Source organism: Labrus mixtus, chromosome 8 (genome assembly GCF_963584025.1).
Source record: "Labrus mixtus chromosome 8, fLabMix1.1, whole genome shotgun sequence".
NCBI classification, from domain to species: Eukaryota; Metazoa; Chordata; class Actinopteri; order Labriformes; family Labridae; genus Labrus; species Labrus mixtus.
This window is the reverse complement of record NC_083619.1, coordinates 22583576-22603403: the sequence shown is the minus strand read 5'-3', so window position 1 is coordinate 22603403 and position 19828 is coordinate 22583576. Positions and strand designations below refer to the sequence as shown.

Sequence of the window (19828 nt, the reverse complement as noted above, 5' to 3'; positions counted from 1 at the left end):
AGGTCGGTGTAGAGCAGATGAGGTTTGGTGCTAATTACTTTGAACTTTGACACACACACACGCACACAAACACGCACACAAACACGCACACAAACACGCACACACACACACACACACACACACACAAATACACACACAGGCTTCAGCCTCATCTTTACATTTTTGATTTATTCCGACTCCCTTGTTTCCGTTTGTATTCAGGCCCTCTGCTGAGGAGTAAGCACTTTGCAGCATGTTGTAGAAGCTCTATAAATAAATCAGATTTGCAATGTTTTATGATGCTCAAAACGAGGGGAGAAAACGGAGGAGAAAATGCTCCATAAACTGCATTGTTGCTGTAGGACTGTAATACCTTCAAATCCCCTGTGTTTTGATTGTGTCTAAGTTGATCTGCTCCTCTGTCTGCTGCGAGAGACGGCGACAGAAGCTTTACTGGCATGACGTTACCGTCACAAAACACCTAGCTACAGAACACACTTACACAGAAAACAGTAAATAATGCAAGCAGTGAATATTGTGATTTTCATTTCATTTAGTGCATTGAAGTCACAAAGAAGGTAGTAAATTGATTATTATTGATTAAAAGATGACGGAGAAATAAATGAACATCCTGACCTGCCGTCATTAGTTTTGATCCAGGCACTTTTTGAACAACGGCTTTTAACTTAAGTCACTCAAATGTTAATTCTTCAGCACACAGTGATTACTAAGATAATGGTTTACGTCCAAATAAGTCACAACACTTAGCTTAAGGGCCTTTACTTTCTCATCATGTACAGGGATCCTGTGCTTAAAGTAAGATGCATAAAATGATCCTCTAAGATTGAGAAAGTTGACTGACCGGCACAGAGTCCTGACTTAACCTCATAACACCAACTGAGAGTCAGGTCTAATCTGGAAAGTCCTCTCAGCAGAGTGGAGGCTACTATAGCAGCATATGAATGTCTTTGGTTTTTAATCTGATGTTAAACTGTTACAAAGGAGTGAAGCGCACAAATGACAGCTAGCTTTGTTTCAGTGTATTTTCTCTGTGTGATCTGGGAGAGGTGGAACATGACATGCACTTCTTGTTATTGTCCTTTATATCCCATATAGCTTTTCTGCTAAATGTAAAATGTAAAATATGAGACTTGGATACTTGGAGTGATGTGGTGATTTTAGTCTTAGAAATGACATTGAAGCTTAACAATGCAGTTTAACTCTGTTATAAATCCTCTACTATGACATATCTAAGTATTACCATCAAAAATAGACTAATTGTTTTAACTTACCAATTTCTTTGCAATTAAATGAAACTAACAACCCCACCCCAATCCCCACCCAAAGAAAAAATGTCTTCCTTTCTGCCTCATAACAAGACTTTAAATATTGAATTGACAGTTTCCCAAAGCAGTGTTTGCAAAATACTTCTCAGATTCAGGAGGGGATTTAGAGGTGACCTGTGCTACCCTTGACATCTGGTTGGGAATCCAAGGGGGCACTCCAAGACCCTGAACCATTTGATTTGTAAAAAGCAGAACTTATGTTGAAAAACAACTACATGGCTATGTTCCGACAGGCTGCTGGTAGCCGTCTTTGCATGTCAGTGTGGTGTCTTTCCTTTTGTTAGTACTTTAAATTGTGTCTTTTGTCCCTTTTTTTTAAGATACAAAGATGTTTATATTGCCACTCTGTCTTGTTACCTTATAAAGTTAAACATATATTCACTATTACAAGTATATCAAATCTCTTAGATACTTTAATGTTGGTTGTTAAAGTAGATTTGATCAGTGGAGACAGACAGGGTAAAGACACGCTTTTCATTTGTGTCTGTGTGCACATAAACTTTGGGCCACCCCTGCATAAGTCAATGCACCAGCTGCCCCCCCCCCCCCCCCCCAACCCCCCCCCCCCCCCCCCCCCCAATCAAAAAGTCTGTCTGCTAAGATTTTTGTTATACATTTTTATCACATGTTGTTTTGTTGTTAAAATGACCTCTCTGTTCTCTCACTCTGTAAGGCCCCATGCAGGAGACGGTCTTCGACTTCTGGAGGATGGTCTGGCAGGAGAACACTGCGGCTATCGTCATGGTGACCAACCTGGTGGAAGTGGGCAGGGTGGGTATTAATTACATGTTCAATCAAACCGCAGATCTCAAATAAGATTACCTTGCCCCCAGCCGGCTGACAGCCTGATTGTATCTCAAGGCAAACGGAGCCATCTCTCTCTCTTTTTTTTTTTTTTTTTGTTTGACTTTGAACATCAGTGCCCAGATGTTTCTGTGTGTATGTGTGTGTGTGTGTGTGTGTGTGTGTGTGTGTGTCTGCGCGTTAGTAAGGTGTGTGACTCGTGCCTGCGGCTCTTTTTCCATCTATGTGATCAGAGAGAAGTGAGAAGAAACTGATTGATGGCCTTCATTACCGGCGAGGCATCCAGGCAACTGACTACTGTTTCATCTGAGTGGCTCTATAACAGGAGATTATACTCTGCTGTAGCCGCCAGCTCCTACCAGGCTCCTCAGAGCAGAAACACCTCTTAATGTTGTCCTCATTGGACAAAAAGGGGACTGTTATTGAGTGGCGAGGATGGTTCATAATGTTCAAACTAATGGTAGAGCCTTGACTTTCTCTTTGTTCACTACAGGATAAGAGGGGGGGGGAACCAGGGCTCTACTTCAGTCCTAATTTGTTCCACTTAACTCACACTGTAGTTCCTCCTGGTTAGGTTATAATCAAGAGAAAATGAAGGTCTTTACGTACAGTGTAATGCCTTGGCTGCCAGGGGATTTTCCTCCCTAGAATTTTAAACACATTCTCGCTGAAAGCCCCTCAAACACAGGCACACCTTGATTCCGCTGATATGCATTTTTTGGTGAGGCTTAAATGTAGCAGAGCTGATAATGATTCATGGGCTCATCTCCTGGTACCTCATTAGGCTGTTCCTTTACTGTAGCTGAGCCCAGCCCCGCCCCGCCCTGCACCTTCTCCACACCTGCTTAGCTGCTGGGGCCGTCCTCGGTGGGCCCAGGCCCCCAAACCGTCTGTTATATGATCCTTGTCCAATGGCGGGCGGCAAGCACAGTTGGTCACAGTGACGGTGGCTCCGTAGAGGGCCCCCATAAAATCACTCCGCCATATCACAGCGGGCCATCTGCTCGGCACAGTTGCTGATGAACTCTGGGAAATCCTGGCACACGCATACACAGACTCCGTCCCGCTAGTTTCCCTCACCGGGGCGGCGCTCGGCGTACTTTGATGTATGAGAGATTTGGTTTGGAAGATAGTGTGCTGAGGTGTGTGATGAGGTGAGGCTGCATGTGCTGCTTCTCCTCGCTCTCCATGTACACACAGTCGCACAGTCACAAGTGCACCGACACAAAAAATGAACATCTGTGAGTACGCTGGCATAATTTAGCCCAAAGGCTAATTCCCCCAAACCAGGCGCCTGATTCACACAGATCTAATAAGGTAATGGCTTTTGCCTAATTCAATCTGGCTGGAAGCGGACGGTGGATTTGTGATTGTCATCGGGGATTAGTCATCAGGGGTGTCAGAGAGACGGACCTGAAAGTCCCCCCGCTGTCTGTGCCACTCCACAAACCAAAATCTCATTTCAGTCCTAATCAGCACACAGACGACTCCAGAAATGAAAATTGAATCTAGTTGTGGCTGATGTTGCATTTATCCCTCATCAAAAATTATCATTCTCTGATATACCTCCCTGATCTCAATCTCTATTACCAGCCTGACTCCCTCAGTATCAACAGTTTAATTGAACAGGGGGGGGAAGGAGGAGGAGGGGGGGATGATTTTACACTCATATGATACCTAATACAAGTAATATTTCCACTGGGGTCTTTTAGATTTCTGTGGGGAAATCTCTTTTAAACAGCAGAGGGTTTATTATTTCATATCTTTATTGGATTGTCATTATATCCACCTTATCAAATTGTAGTTCTTTATTTTTTAATGTTTAGTCCTTTTCTTCACCCTGGATATGGTTTGATAATTTAAGGTGGACAAACCTCGCACCCCCCTCTGTACCTCTCCTTCTCTCTTCCACACTTCTGTAGTCCACCTTTAGACTCATTTTCACTTTATCGACATAAGAATGAAAAAGCAATAATGTGAGAATGAGCTCTCCGTCGATACATAAGATTTCCAATTTACAGCAGATCCTTGACCGGGGGTCGAAAGTAATACGAAGCAAATCTCATTTTGACTTGAAAGAAATGCTTCAGAAACTAAAATGCGAGGTAATGTTATGTGACAATTATCTTTATTGGAGAATAAGATGGCCTGGCAGACATTGAAATAATTTATGAGCCTGTGTGCCGTGAAAAACAGCATTTGTAAAGTGTGTGCAAATGTGAATGCATTGCAGTTAGCACACAGAGTGTGTGCACACTGTTATAAAACACTTGTCTTTGTCACTCTCAGGTGAAGTGCTGTAAGTACTGGCCCGATGACACCGAGATCTACAGAGACATCAAGGTGACGCTGATAGAGACTGAGCTGCTCTCCGAGTACGTCATCAGGACCTTTGCTGTAGAGAAGGTAAACTTTTTCACCTCCAGCAGCACTCGTGCTCCTTCAGAGAGACGCGCAGTAGATACTAGACCTCAACCTCTGGCCGCCCAACAGTTTGCATGAAGAAGTTCTGGCTTGTGTGCTTTGCTCATAAGCACCTTGAGAGTACTTGCAAAGTCGTTCAGGAGAGACTCATCTTAAAAAGTTTCCGTGCTATTGTGTAAAAAAAAAAAGAGTCTGAGGCTAAAAGTTCCCTTCATACAAACAACTCATCAAGGGCAGAGCGATAGAACTCGTTGCCGAATGAGATGTCAAGTTTTGCTCAACAATGAGACAAATTCTTTTAGTTCCTGTTATTTTCACCAATAACCCCACACCATGTGCTGCTGTTTTTTTTATGTTGGTTCCATATAACAAATGTGTTTCTAGATTTGTTTCCAGTATTTTCTCAGAATATTAGGTTGTGGATTGTTTGGACTTGGAAGCAGAAGTGTGTGTAGCTCTCAAAATTCTCCAGGATTGTTCAAACTTTCTACAAACACTTACTGGTACTAAAAGTCAAGACGCTTTAGAGCTAATTAAAAATTCAGACAAAGAGCCTTTTTAAAAAGTAAGCAACCTTAAGCACATATAACAGAAACAGATCATGGAAAAAGAGTCATTCGTTTTATAGCAGCTCATAAACTCCAGCACTGTAAGGTACTGATGCACAGTTCATGTTTAAAATAAATAAATAAACAGGTACCAGTGAGGCCCTTTCTTGCCATTATAAATACAGGTTACAATCATATTATAACAGTTTAACTCTGACTTAACTCAAATCCATATCCACACGCTATAAATCCGCCTATAATTCCCATAAATTCCCCTTAAATAAAACTCAAAACCTTCTGTTTACATAATGGATCCACAGCTAGATTACAGCTCTAACATAGAGATGGAGGAGACATGACTGAACGGTTCTACAGTAAGTTAAGAAATAAGTCTACAGCAGCCTTGAACATCCTGTTTGCTGATGGATAATGAAACTCCACATGAAGTGTCTGCCTGTGTTCAATCACAGTGTGTATTTGCTTAAGAAGGACCGCTCACTCGGCCTCTGCACTGTATCTTCTGTCGTCTCTCTCCACGTCCTCCCGGTCCTCTGCTCTTGTGTGTTTAACGCGATGACTCTGTTCCTCAGAGGGGGGCTCATGAGATCCGCGAGATCCGACAGTTTCACTTCACGGGCTGGCCGGACCACGGCGTGCCCTATCACGCCACGGGCCTGCTGGGGTTTATTAGGAGAGTCAAGTCTAAGACCCTGACCAACGCTGGGCCCATGGTGGTTCACTGCAGGTTAGTGTGCACAACAACTTACAATTTTGTTTCTTTTTTCTTATTCTGTCCAACCAAACTTTGTAGCCTTTTCTTCTCCTTCAAAGTAGTTGAAAGCATACTCTGCAGTCAGTAGATTAGAAATGAGCAGTCTGGTTGTAAGTACATAAAAGTATTTCATCTTTTCTAAAAGGCTGGCTAAAAGGCTAAAGGGTCCTTTTATCAAAACCACATTATCAAATATGATACTTTTTTATAAATTCTTCACAATAACAATTTCCCTCAGAACATTTGACAACAAAAAGTCATTCAAAGAAAAGATGGAAATTAAAGAATAAGATATGTGAACTGCCACAGTGAAATGTATAATCATGGGGGGGGAATATTCTCATAAGCTTTTTGTGTTTTTGTGCAGTGCCGGAGCAGGGCGGACGGGCTGCTTCATTGTTATCGACATCATGCTGGACATGGCAGAGAGAGAGGGTGTGGTGGACATTTATAACTGCGTGAGAGAGCTGCGATCACGGAGGGTCAACATGGTCCAGACTGAGGTGAGTAAAGCCTGATTTCACGCTGGACTCAGCAGAAGTGGGGGTTCTTTGTCCGCAGATACTCATCAGTAACAGGGAGAGTGAGGGGTGCAGCTTGACAGGCTGTTGCCATCAAATGTGGATTAAAGCAAATCTTCGGGTAATTCTTACCATAAGCCCCCACTCCTCTGCTGCTCCAGAACAAATGCTTGGAATTAATGACAAAGAAAGGCGCTGTTTGTTAAAAAACATGCATTATATTCGAGCAAATATAAATCATTACCTCACATGTTTGAGCGATCTAGTCGATAGAGGTTTTGAACCATTTTGCCAGTGACTGATGATGCCCATTATCTTTTAAAAAGCAGCATGATTAGTTTCAATTTGCGACTGTCAGTCAGTTTTTCAAGTGCCACTTCAAACAGTGGAGGTATATTTCATTATATAACTAAAGCATCCAAAAAATAATTGACCTCTATGTGAAAGCTGTAGGGCAAGTGCTCTCCAGTGCTCGTTTAAAGCTGCTTTAAATATCAGACGAATTTACATTAACAGCAGATGCATTTATAGCCCCAGCTTTACATTTTCAGGATAGTTTCTCACAAAAGACATTTATTGAAGTGTACACCCTAACTATTTCCCAGGATGCCGAGCACAAGTGCCTGCCAATACATGCAATAATAAAAGGGTTTAAAGGCTTGTAACTGAGAATATTGAGCTCATATTGATGGCTGAAAACATCCTGCAGCTTTATGCCAGAGCGGGCCACCAAAGGACTTTGCGCTTTCCTGAACACCGGCCATCTGGAGGTGTCCATAGTCCCGTTGGATGCATCATTTCACCGTAATTCCCTTTAAATCACAAGCGTCATTGGACTTAATGGGCAAATGTTTCATCGTTGACGTCCAGAACGGGATTTGAGTAACTAGAGACCAAATGTTGTTCACCCTGAGTCACTCTCCTCAAGTTCAGTGACCTTCAAAGGGTGTGTATGTGTGTGTTTTTCCCTCGCAGGTGTTCAGGCTCGGGCTGGCACGGCTCCTCAGCTCGCGGCCAGACACTAAACTCTCCAACGCGGTTCAATCTGTCCGCGGAAATGAAAAGCCTTGTTGTTGTTTATGGTTTATGAGCTCTGATAAGATCTGTCAATCTGTGGATTCTGGTTGGAGAACCGTGTCGCCCGGGCTGACCGAGCGCGAGCCAGTCAAACTCTCAGGTCAACACTTCTCATTCTGCGGCGCACTTAACAAATGGCAACACATGTTCCTCTGCGAATCTGTAAATCAGTGACCCCTGTGCGTGTGTGCAGATCTCCGTCCGAAGTGACAAGGGAGTGTCAGCTGAAAATGTCACTTCAGAAAAGATTTGCATCAAGCCTCGAGCCGTGTCAACATGTCGACTGCTTGACTGACTGATGTGAGGAGGAGGAAATGTGCCGCGATTTCTAGATTTGCTCTGCAGGAACTTCAGGACAGTGGAGAGCTGTTTTTAGTTGTGAAGATGTCAGCCTTGTTTATGGCCTGATCATGACAACAATGATGACAAGTCACAACCTGGCTAAGGTCACCGATGTTTGATGGAGTTCTAGAAAACATGAAAAGGTCACGCAAGATACCTTCTCCACGGCTTCTAAGAGTTTTAAGCTTTTTGAAAATGTCATAGTATTCAGGGTTTTATTCAAGAAATAAATCATCTATGTTCCAAAAAAAATGCAAAAATATGTAATGTAACCTTTAAAAACAGACAATGACTAATATTAGTCATAGAAACAGCCTCAGGGATAAAGAATAATCATGGGAAGGTCATGGAAAGGTCATTGAATTCTTCAAGCAAAAATGCAGAGGAACACCGGGCGATGCAGTTCTGCTGCTTGTTACTAAGAAATCAAAAAATGTTGTCTGTAGCCTTGAGTCTTAGAAGTCTGATAGATCCGCAATGAGGATGCCGTTTTTTGCAGGAGCAGTATGTCTTCATCCACGATGCCATTTTGGAAGCATGTCTGTGTGGCGACACCACCATCCCCGCGAGTCAGCTCCGCTCCGTCTACTACGACATGAACCGCCTGGACCCGCAGACCAACTCCAGTCCCATCAAAGAGGAGTTCAGGGTGAGCACGTCTGGAACACAATCAGCTTAATAAGGCACCGTATTCAGATCCCAAAATAAAGCATTACCTCAAGAGCAGCACAAGTTCAAAACAACAGTAAACATGTTGACTCTTGATGAATGGCGCAGTCCCCCTCTGGGCCAATCAGTAGCAAATATGTCACCTTGCTTTAATCTGTATTAGCAGCCCCCCCCCCCCCCCCCCCACCCCCTGTGGACCAATCAGAGTTATATGAGATGCATCGCCCCCCATAGATCCATCACGTCAGGGGAGTGAGAGCTATCGCTAATGTAACTGATTAAAGAATTGCATTGTTAATTACCATATTGGGAGATAATTAGCACACTCAAGACCCCAGCGCCTACTTCCCTGCGTCAGTATGACAGTGTGTAATCCTGCTTCAACCCCCTACAGACTCTGAACATGGTGACTCCCACGCTGCGGGTGGAGGACTGCAGCATCGCCCTGCTGCCCAGGAACCACGAGAAGAACCGCTGCATGGACGTCCTCCCTCCGGACCGCTGCCTCCCGTTCCTGATCACCATCGACGGGGAGAGCTCCAACTACATCAACGCAGCGCTCATGGATGTAAGGGATAAACACAGGCAACATGTTTATGCTATGCTTTTAGAAGCTGTGAGTGATTCTTTGGAGTCACCTAAAAGGATTTCCAGCTTTAATTAAATTCTTCAAAATTGAATCCCTGTGATATTTAAGTGGTAAATTGACACAGAGTCACACAGCAGAGATTTACAGTAGCAGAAAGTTTCCCACATGTTGATTTTCTTGTCAAACACTAATGTGTGATGTCAAAGCAGCTATTTTTCCCTTTCACAGTTAATTGAAAGCAACGTGATTATCACGGCTAATGAGTGGTAATATTGGTATTTCAGCCTCTTGCACTAACTGGATTTGTCTTTGTGTGAGGATTTTAAGTGGTGGATTTCCAATACCTGAGAAATGAATTCAGAGGAAATATATTTCTATTTTAGAAATAATGTGTGGCTGTGTCAGAAATATCCTCCTGAGGCACAACAATCATCTTTGACACGTAAAGACTAGAACCTTGTTTCAGATATTCAAGGACACCAGAGAGCTGTGATCACAAGGAACAATGAAGAAAACAATAAAAACATTTTTTAAAAAGGCATATTAGCCACCAATCCTTCAACAGAGGACAGTTTTTATTGAAATATATTCTTCCGGCAAGTGCTTTCATGCAAGAGATAGTCAAATAGATACAAAGAGAGAGAAAAAAAACTTTGTCAGAGTTTACTCACTGAGCAAAATAACCTGAAATTTGACAACAAAAGAAATCTAGGTTTTTACTTCATCATTATTTGATTTTTTTACAATTGTCCATAAAATGATTTTTTTACAAAGCAGTTGAGTTCAGGGACTAAGTCGCTAAGGCTTTCCCTTGACACAGAAGTAGACAGAATAGAAACCTGAATATTAGCTGTTGCTATGGGGTTTGTAGACCTTATGATTCAAAACCTGGAGGAGAGCTTCTAAACACACCTAGATGGTTTTATTTCATCAACTATGACCAAATCTTTTCAAGGAAAAATGTCCGGATGCCTAGATGTCTCTTCTTGTAGGGCATGTACCATTTGAGAGAAGATCCTTAACTGTCTGGGTTTGATTCCAATCCTGGGACCCCCCCCCCTCTCTCTCTCTCTAACGTGGCTCTCCTGTCACTTTTCAGTTCTCATATCTTCAATACAGCAATAAAGGAAAAGTTTCAAATGTCATGTCATTTTTATTTGAAGATGTCCTCAAAGACAAACTTGACTTGGACTGACATAAAAGTGCCTGTCAACTTTCACAAAAATGACATTTCCCCCCACATGATAAAACTAAAAAATAGAATGTAAAGCAATTTCAGGTGTTAAATGTATTCAGGGTGGCCAAAAACAAAGAACACCTTGACAATGTAAGTGTCCAGTGATGTACTTTTTGGCTCCTGCCTTAATGGAGCAGGTGACCTTTCAGGTACAGAATCCTCTCTTTCACAGTGTTGCTTTCTTTGGGAGCCAGAAACCACATTAAAAGCGCTACGGCCTTTTTATAATCTCCCTCGACATGGAATCTCCATTAGAAAACAAGACTGTGAAGTGTGGAGCAGGTCAGAGGAAGGAGGTTATACTGAAATGATGTTGGTTTATTCTTGGTAAGTTTTCAGCTTACGTGCTGTATTATATTCATGAGGTGTATTTAGCAGTTTCCTCCTTCTTCTGTTTCTATTTTCTCCAGAGTTACAAGCAGCCGTCTGCATTCATCGTGACCCAGCACCCGTTACCGAACACAGTGAAGGATTTCTGGAGATTGGTGTTGGACTACCACTGCACATCCATAGTAATGCTGAACGACGTCGACCCAGCCCAGGTAAACCCGACCTGATACGTGTTCATAAAACACAAGGACAGTCAATACACAAGATAATCTTTGTGGGATATTGCAAGTAGGGCACTCAGAAACAGATGACAGATGAGGCACTTCCTTTCATCACAAGTCTGTATCTAATAAAGTCACACAAAAGTCGAGCGTGGGAACTGGATTCAGAAAAGATTACTATTTTTTGTTTTCTTCCAGACACAAAAACAGGGACTTATCTGTGCATGCAAACACACATACATGTACATATATATATATATATATATATAAGTATACACAGAGTCTGTTTGAAATGGGGTGGATACTGCGGAGTGGAAGAGGACTTGCCATGAAAGTGCGGGTAGATGGAGAGACGGGCCTGTGGAAGAGACTATCCAGATTTCTCAGCCTGAGGCTCTGTCATAACACCCGGGGATCAAAGCCTGAAGCCGGGCTGCTCTCCCCATCCAAATCCCCCTTCCCCAGGTGACTGACTGACTGGCTGCCTGGCTGGATTGAAAAGGCCTTTCATTCAATATTCTCACTGTAGCCAGCCAGCCAGCCAGAGAAACAGCACAGGTGGGAAGGGAAGCAAAGGGGGAGGAGGGGGGAGGGGGGAATAGATGGAGATGAGGGAGGTGGAGGTTTACTATCTTCTCCATCAGCATCTTTGTTTTTGCATCTGTTGAATTTGTCAAGTGTTGACAGGCTCTCAAAGGAGGCAAGAAAGTGGTGCTTTTTGCTGCCACACGTACTTTCATGTGTGTTTGTGCTTTTTTTTGTGTGTGTTCGAGGGAGATGGGAGCGTTATTTGTGTGTCCATCTGTACGTGTGTGCTCAGGCCTGTTATTTGCATTCTCTTCAGGTAGTCCCGTTTTTCTGCTGTTTGTTCTTCACTCCGCATGAAGGCATATCTTAGTGCAGAATCTGTCCATCTGTGTGTGTACACACCCACTAGTCAGATTCAGGGCCGTGTGCTCTGCAGGTGCATGCTCTTAACCGGGCTTTCTCCCACTGAGGAGAGGAGAAAGGGCGATTTTCCAGCTCTTAGGATGATTCCTATTTGCATCTTTACACTGCTTCAAGAGCAGTCGATAACACCCTCACTGATTGTGTCTTGAAACTGTCAACACAGAGTGAAGTTAATTGTTTTTTTTTATTATTTTGTATTATTTTTACTTGTAAGATGAGGGAGAAATCACTAAATTTCACTTTTCAAAAGCTGGACACAGATCCATGTAGTGTCACTTTGCTAAGTCAGTGATTTAAAATCCTCCTTTAGGGGTATTTGTACGCACAAGAACACTTTGGGACCTGTGAAGGGAGTACATGGAAAGACTGGAGAGTAGATGCACTCATCAGTAACTGAACTGGATGAACATAGAGAGTTGTGTGAAAACAGTTTGCAACTAAAGAGCGGCTCAAATGAAAGGTCAAACAGCTGAATACAAGTTATTGATCAATATTTGAAATCTAGTGGTAACGGTAAGATAACTGTTACGTCAAAATTGTTAATAAACCACTTTTCAATAAACATATTTTTTGATTATTTTATTTCCACAGAAAAGATTCTCTCATTTTCTGTTGGTCTGAAAAACAAGAAGTGCTTGTAGACAGAAAGAACATGCAGTTTTCCGAAGAGAAAAGGACATTTAGTCAAGGTTTTCTTATTTCTGATTTGCTGCACAAAAGTTCAGTTGATTTGGAAAAGCACTCGTACTTTGAGTGCATCTGGTTTCAGTGTTTGGTCCATTTAAAAAAGATATTCCAGCTTTTGTCTGAATGTTCTCTGGTCAAAAAGCAATTCATTGTATTTGAAAAGAAACCACTTCAGATTGGATGTATTCACCTTCTTCATGTCTTCAAGTTTATAAACCCACATAAACCTCTTTAATGTCTGTTAGTTTGTCTGGATCTTGACACTAATGAATCATCTTCCATTTTCTTTGTTTTTCTTTGTGTGTGTGTGTGTGTGTGTGTGTGTGTGTGTGTGTGTGTGTGTGTGTGTGTGTGTGTACATGCCTATTTTGTTTAGTTGTGCCCACAGTACTGGCCAGAAAATGGAGTCCACCGCCATGGACCCATCCAGGTGGAGTTTGTCTCAGCTGACTTAGAGGAGGACATCATCAGCAGAATATTTCGGATCTACAACGCAGCACGGGTACGGTGACCCAGGGAGGTCATACTTCAAACAGAAAATCAAAACTCTACATTTATCTGATCTAGTTGTCGTTGTGGTTTTTCTGCTCAGCTGCCCATTTCTTTTGGGAACTTTTCTTACTTGTTTGTCTTCTCTGTGGCGATCACAGCCGCCAATTTATTCTGTGACTGCACACCTCACACATCCCACTCATACTCCGGTCTGTCCATTCAAGCTGTGCAGAGGCAGAGTCACTGCGCTCTATAACAATGCTGCTGCACCAGTGATTGGACTGAGGTGCGATTACCACATGTCACGTCTTTGAGACAGCTTGAGAAATGTCACACGTTGTTAAAAAGGTAGAAGTTGAACTCTGTGGCTTTTCCTTCAATCATTTTTTTTTCTGGGTAGCTTGTGTATCTACCTTAAAGGGTCAGTTCCCCAACATGACATTAAAATACATCCCTACTCTTACACTATGTGGTATCCAACCAGGCACATAGCTCTCCAGTTTCTTTATTGGATCAACTTTTGATATTTTGTCCGTCTACACCTCAACCCCATGGACTATGTTCAACTTGTCCTTTCAAAAACTACACCCTCATGGTGCGCTGGTTGGCCTGCAGCTGCTGTCCCACATCATCTCTCTCCCCAGTTTCAGACTCTATCTGTCCTATCTGAATGTAGGCATAAAAGCGCCCAAAATAAGAATAAATAAAAAGAAAATGATGTCCTTATTATTTAGGATCAGTAAAGTTATGACCACTATCTAAAGAGGGAAGGGCCCCAAAAGGATTCCAAAGCATTATGTATGGAGTCACAATATGATCGATTGGATGGAGACCGTTAACAAACACAAAAAAAATCTTCAAAACCAAATTATATGATTTGTTTAAAATATATATTTTTCTTGTTCTATGTTATTGGGTCTTTCAGTCCATTCAAAATGTATCCAGTTAAACAAAACAAGAAGAAAATTCAAATGTGCACTTCACTGCTCATAGACACATTAGTCCTTTAAAGGGGCCATGTGATCACAGGTTTAGAACCAAGCCCCCCCCCCCCTCCCCCCCCCCAACAGAATAAATGAAGTATTTTTATGACGACTTGTGATTTAAAGGGTTAAAATCTCAATCAAATACTTTTTTTTTTCTTTTTCGCTTTGTTTGACATCCATGATATAATTAAAAGCTACAAGTGACCCCTCGCCTGTTATAACCTGCTGCTTGCTACCACCACTTGTTGAATTTGTTAAATCCTTTCTAGTGTCTAAATAGTCCTGATGAAAGCGGTTGACACTTGAAGCATCCAGTGAAGGCCACTTATTCAGTAAAGAGAAGTGTGTCAAGAGGTTTAAAAATGTCATCTTTGAATTATGTGAGCACCACAAACCCAAATTTCTGTCGCTCTTTCTTCATGCGGAGGAGAAAAATCTCTAAACTCCAGTCTCACTGAAACTGTCTGCATAGCTCAATACCACTCCAGATTAGTTACACTTGTTTTTTCTTTAAATTGGATGAACTGACCCTTTAACTTTGAGCTACCACACCTCATAATTCAGATAAGGGTCCTGACACAGGCCTGTAAGGTGCTCACCTGCAATCCCCTGCGTAAGCTCTTTACCCCTCCAGTCTTCCTGAAGCTGTCAATAAACTCACATTAACATGGTGTAACAGCTCCCGGCCGGCAGAGGCACCAGCAGCATGCAAAGAGGAGTACAGCGTAATCACATATGATCACTGACAAGTGTTATTGATCCATATGTCTGAGTGTGATTTAGAGTGTCTGAATCTTAACTCTCCGTCTCCAGCAGTCGCCGTGCTCATCCATCAGCCCGTCCATCTGAGCATTCATCTTCTCAGTGACTCCTCGTGTCCTTATCCGTCTCTCCTCCTACTTGTCGTCATCGAGGCTTAGCTTTGCCCTGCATCTTTACTGTCTGATTACATCTTTACATAGCAGCGATTAACCCCCCCCCCTCCACCCAACCACCCACCCACCACCCTCTGTGTGTGTGTGTGTGTGTATGTGTGTGTGTGTGTGTGTGTGTTAACCTGGGATAACCAGTGTGTTCTTCCCCTGCAGCCTCAGGACGGCTACCGGATGGTGCAGCAGTTCCAGTTCCTGGGCTGGCCCATGTACAGAGACACGCCCATGTCCAAACGCTCCTTCCTCAAGCTGATCCGACAGGTGGACAAGTGGCAGGAGGAGTACGATGGGGGAGAGGGGCGCACTGTGGTCCACTGTCTGTAAGTTATCAGAGCACAGAGAGGTGCATTTACTGCTGGGATTAAAAATGAAACATCTCCACCTACTGACCGAAGAGCATTACTGCACCACCACCCCCTCAGCCTCTCTGCTGAAACTCTTATGTCACTGAACTGTTTTAATAATTGTCACGCTTGGTTTCTTCTAGGAATGGAGGCGGCCGCAGTGGGACGTTTTGTGCCATCAGCATTGTGTGCGAGATGCTTCAACACCAGCGCTCTGTGGACGTTTTCCACGCTGTCAAAACACTACGGAACAACAAACCCAACATGGTGGACCTACTGGTGAGAGAACTGCAGCAGTACTTTAAATGGCTAGGGAATATAACATTTTCATTTGACCCTTAAAGACCCACATTTCCTTTTAGAGGTCACTTCTCTATACTTTTACCTTTGGTCAACAGTTAATCTGACTTTACATATTCAACAGGGAGTTAGATCTAAAGCATTTTGTTATCACACCTGATCAAATCCATTCATATAATGATTTTAAAAAGAGACAGGTTTTTTTTAAAATAGCAGGTTACATTTTACACCAGTGTTGCTTCAGATTCGTTGTTTGTTTCTATAAAGAGAGAAATGTTGATGCACGTGTTAAGTGACAAAAGAAAGGCAGAGCAGGCCAAGTTTATTTATAAATCACCATTCATACATGACAAATGTCTTTACAGAGTTAAATAGATTACATTAGGGGCGCTGGTGGCGCAGTGGTTAGTGCGTACGCCCCATGTATGGAGGCTATAGTCCTCCAAGCAGACGGCCCAGGTTCGATTTCCACCTGTGGCTCCTTTCCCGCATGTCATTCCCCACTCTCTCTCTCTCTCTCTCTCTCTCTCCCTGATTGCTTCCACTGTCCTATCTCTGCATTAAAGGCACAAAAAGCCCCAAAATAAATCTTTAAAAAAATAATATATATTATACTAATAACATTAAGAGCATTAAAGGAATGACATCAAGCACAAAATAACATATTAAGTTATAAAATATAATAAAATATAAGATTAAAAAAAAGTAATAAGACATGACAAATAAAAAAAAATCACAATTTATTATGAAAAAACTGAATGTAGGTGATTACTCATAAGTGATCTGCTCTGTATGCCTACCAGAGTTCAAATGTCATAAACAATCTATAGTCACATTTCAAGAAAAAAAAAGTGCATTAACAGTCTAAACATCTGCTTGTCTGTCTTATCAAACAGATAACTAACCTTTTTTTGGTCAATAGAGTCTCCTGCTCTGTCACGTTACTGAGGCACCTTGCTTTCTTTATGGAGTCATTTGTCATATTGTCATTTTAAAACGGCAGAACCCAAAGAACCAGCGACTATTCACTCATTACTGTGTTGTCTTTCAGAGCAAACATAAACACATTTGTCCAATAAGTGTTTAATGTTTGTGCAGAGGGGCTCTCTCACAGGTTGATCCAGGGATGTTCACCTCTCTAATGTCTCTCTCTCTCTCTCTCTCTCTCTCTCTCTCTCTCTCTCTCTCTCTCTCTCTCTCTCTCTCTCTCTCTCTCTCTCTCTCTCTTCCTTGCCTCCTAGGACCAGTACAAGTTCTGCTATGAAGTTGCACTGGAGTACTTGAATTCTGGGTAACTCAGAGCTCCTGAACCCACCAGAGACTTAAAGTTTGGGACTTTACAGAAGAACTGCAGCTCACATGTGTGCATTTTTCAGTGTGTGTGTGTGTGTGGAATGGACCTGACAGGAGCAAGGTACGCACACAACAATACATGCAGCTCCTTTGACCAGCGCTCTTCTTCTTCTTCTTCTTCTCCTGGTTTTCAGTTGGTGCAAATGGGAAAGGTAGCAGAGTTGTACAGTGTTAAATATCACAGCCTGTTTCTGTGCTAAGGAACTCAGCGTGAGCACAAGGAGGTCTTCTTCTTTTTTTTTTTTTGTTTCCTCTGCAGTGAGTCGCCTCTTCTTTGGATCCATCTTTCTCTCTCAGACGCCTGTAGTCCTGTGGTCGTTGCCTTGATCCTCATTGGACAGTTTTCCGTGGAATGCGATACACTGTACATAATGTTATGTGTTAATTTTATTCCCTCTGATTTCTGTTTTTTTTCGCTCAGCTCATGATTAAAGTCATTAAAACGCAGGAGCTCAAAGCCTAAATGTTACTAAATGTCCTGTAAATCTCTGACTTTTAGCTGATTATTGCTTCACACTGTACGTTGAGGACGGCAGGCTCAGTCTACATCTGCTTACCTTTTTCCCTGTACAGGGATCCAAAGCTTTATTTGCACTTCCATTGAATCCTTGCTGTGCATATTGTACATATTTCTGTAGATTATTTATTCACGGTATGTACTTTTTTTGTGACTCGCAGTACGTGACAATCATAGGTTCTCTAGGTTTGGTTTTTGACTGTATTATGTGCTTTTTGTTGGTCATCTTGTGTGACAGATCGATTCCATTGTAAAGAAAAAAGATATATAAATGTATCTACAATATAAACATTGGATTATGTATGTCTGCCTCTTCTTTGAGAGAAGCTGGAAAATATGATATCAGGGGGACACCTACTGGAGGTATGAGGAATAACACAATAACGCCATAAGTCTAACTTGTTTTTATGCAATCAGCATAAACACAAGTTAGCTTGACTCTTTAATTGGGTCATGTAGATAAGACTTTTGTTTTCTCTGTTTTTTTTTCCAACAGGTGTATAGTTTGTTAGAAGCATATTTGGTGGCTTCATTTGAGTTGTACGTTCTCAGGGGCCGAACAGTGACGGGAAATGTCTGAACTTTAAGGACCTGCAGCACAGTAACAAAAACTGAAATCACACGCAGAAGACTTAACGGGAAAATGTTTGTTTTATTCAAAAGTTGTTGAAGTCATGTCAGTTTGGTTCTTATTTTGCCAAATCACAACAAACCACAAGTTTGGTCAAGTATTCCTTGACTGGACTCTGATATGTTATTCACAGAGACCCAAAACATTGACCATGCTTCAGCAAAGAGAACATTTTTAATCCAGCTCTTTAAATGTAGAGCTGGATCCATGGTAGAGGATCCTGACAGCTGACACTGCCTCCCATACTTCTTTTGGAACCCATTGGATCCACAGGTAAGCTGAACTTCTTGGATTGTATCCACATTGAAACTTGTATGACATTAAGTATACCTAAATATCTCAGGTAGCACTCTAAATGTATTTATTTTTTCAGGCTGTTGAGGATGAACAATAGTCCCCTGCAAATTATTTTAAATGTTATAAATGGCATTAGGAATAATTGTATTTAATAGATTGACAGCTCTAACACTGCTCTTTGAAATGTATTACGATTTAAGAAACATATGAGGCTCCTTTTTTCAAAATATTTATTTTGGTCCTCTTATGGCTTCATTGCACAGATAGGACACTGGAGGAGAGTCAGACATCAGGGAGAGAGAGAGTGAAGAGTGGGGCACTTGAACCAACCACCAGTCTACCGGCGCCCCTTTAAGCTCTTTTTATGAACTTCAGTTAAGAGAAGCAGTCCATCCATCCATCCATCCATCCATCCATCCATCCATCCATCCATTATCTATACCGCTTTTATCGTTTGGGGTCGTGGAGGGCTGGAGCCGATCCCAGCTATCATTGGCCGAGAGGTGGGGTAACCCTGGACTGATCGCCAGCCAATCACAGGGCTGAGAGGCAATCTATAATCGTTGAAATAGATACAATACTCATATACTTAATGCAGAGTACTATCAGAGAGAGAACACATGTATGCACTGTCTTCTTCATGAGATTAAACATCGCAGGGGGAAAGTTAATATCAGAGATTTGTACCTTCTGATTTATTTGGGTTTAACTCCCCCTAGTGGTGTCTTTGAGTACCTCCTCCTGGAATAACTACCACTGCTGGGAAACAGTTCATTTGGACGTTTAACATTTAATTATGTTAATCTCTGTGAGACTGATACATGTTGTTATTCTGTAGTCAAATTATGTTTATACAGACATTTAAATTGTAAGAGTCTTATCCCTGCAGGGTTATAAAGGTAGATTAGTCTAAATGTAACTTCAAACAGGATCTACCTAAAGGAAAACCGATATAACTGCTGATCAGCAGATGTTGAAAAATGTAAGCCATCATAATTAAAGTGCTGTATTATCTGGCATAAGAAAGTAAAAGAAGAGCAAATCAACTAAGTATCTACAGGTACTACAGGTTTTTTTTTTTTATCATGAAGGACAGTGGTTACCTGTATTTGTGAGTACATGAGTTCATGAAGAAAGCATCAGAACATGTGTCTATGCAGTGAGCATTCAGGGGTTTAGTTTGGGTTTGCTTCAGGGCACATCAGCAGCACTGAAGAGGAGAACATCACAAACATTTTGACTAATTCACCAAACATTTAAGGGCTGAGATTCAGTCAGCAAGCCTGCAGTCACAGTCCTGCTTAAATCTTTGGAATACTGATCCCTAATAACGCTGACTGTCTCGAACATCACTGAGCGGAGGATTCAAACTCGGATGATTTACATTAAAACTATGTGATGGAAAACTCTAGAAACTTTTCACAATGAGAACCACCACAGAAAATATTTGGCTCTCCAAGTACCACCATTATGGCCAAC

At 42.0% G+C, this 19828-nt stretch overlaps 1 protein-coding gene across 15 annotated transcripts in view; it reads left to right on the top strand.

Annotated features, from left to right (window-relative positions):
- The window catches only part of LOC132979424 (receptor-type tyrosine-protein phosphatase mu-like), a 162597-nt gene extending 144873 nt beyond the window's left edge, over nucleotides 1-17724 (top strand). For 13 of the 15 annotated variants that reach the window (XM_061045200.1, XM_061045208.1, XM_061045206.1 and 10 more), the window contains 11 exons: nucleotides 1999-2096; nucleotides 4419-4535; nucleotides 5692-5846; nucleotides 6241-6376; nucleotides 8313-8462; nucleotides 8877-9050; nucleotides 10719-10850; nucleotides 12874-12999; nucleotides 15064-15227; nucleotides 15395-15530; nucleotides 16793-17724. In XM_061045200.1, coding sequence (XP_060901183.1) covers nucleotides 1999-2096; nucleotides 4419-4535; nucleotides 5692-5846; nucleotides 6241-6376; nucleotides 8313-8462; nucleotides 8877-9050; nucleotides 10719-10850; nucleotides 12874-12999; nucleotides 15064-15227; nucleotides 15395-15530; nucleotides 16793-16846 — 1442 coding nt within the window. In that variant the 3' untranslated portion in view covers nucleotides 16847-17724. The remainder of the gene's footprint in view (nucleotides 1-1998; nucleotides 2097-4418; nucleotides 4536-5691; nucleotides 5847-6240; nucleotides 6377-8312; nucleotides 8463-8876; nucleotides 9051-10718; nucleotides 10851-12873; nucleotides 13000-15063; nucleotides 15228-15394; nucleotides 15531-16792) is intronic. The other 2 variants (XM_061045201.1, XM_061045202.1) reach the window with 2 other exon arrangements.
- The last annotated feature ends 2104 nt before the right edge of the window (nucleotides 17725-19828 follow it).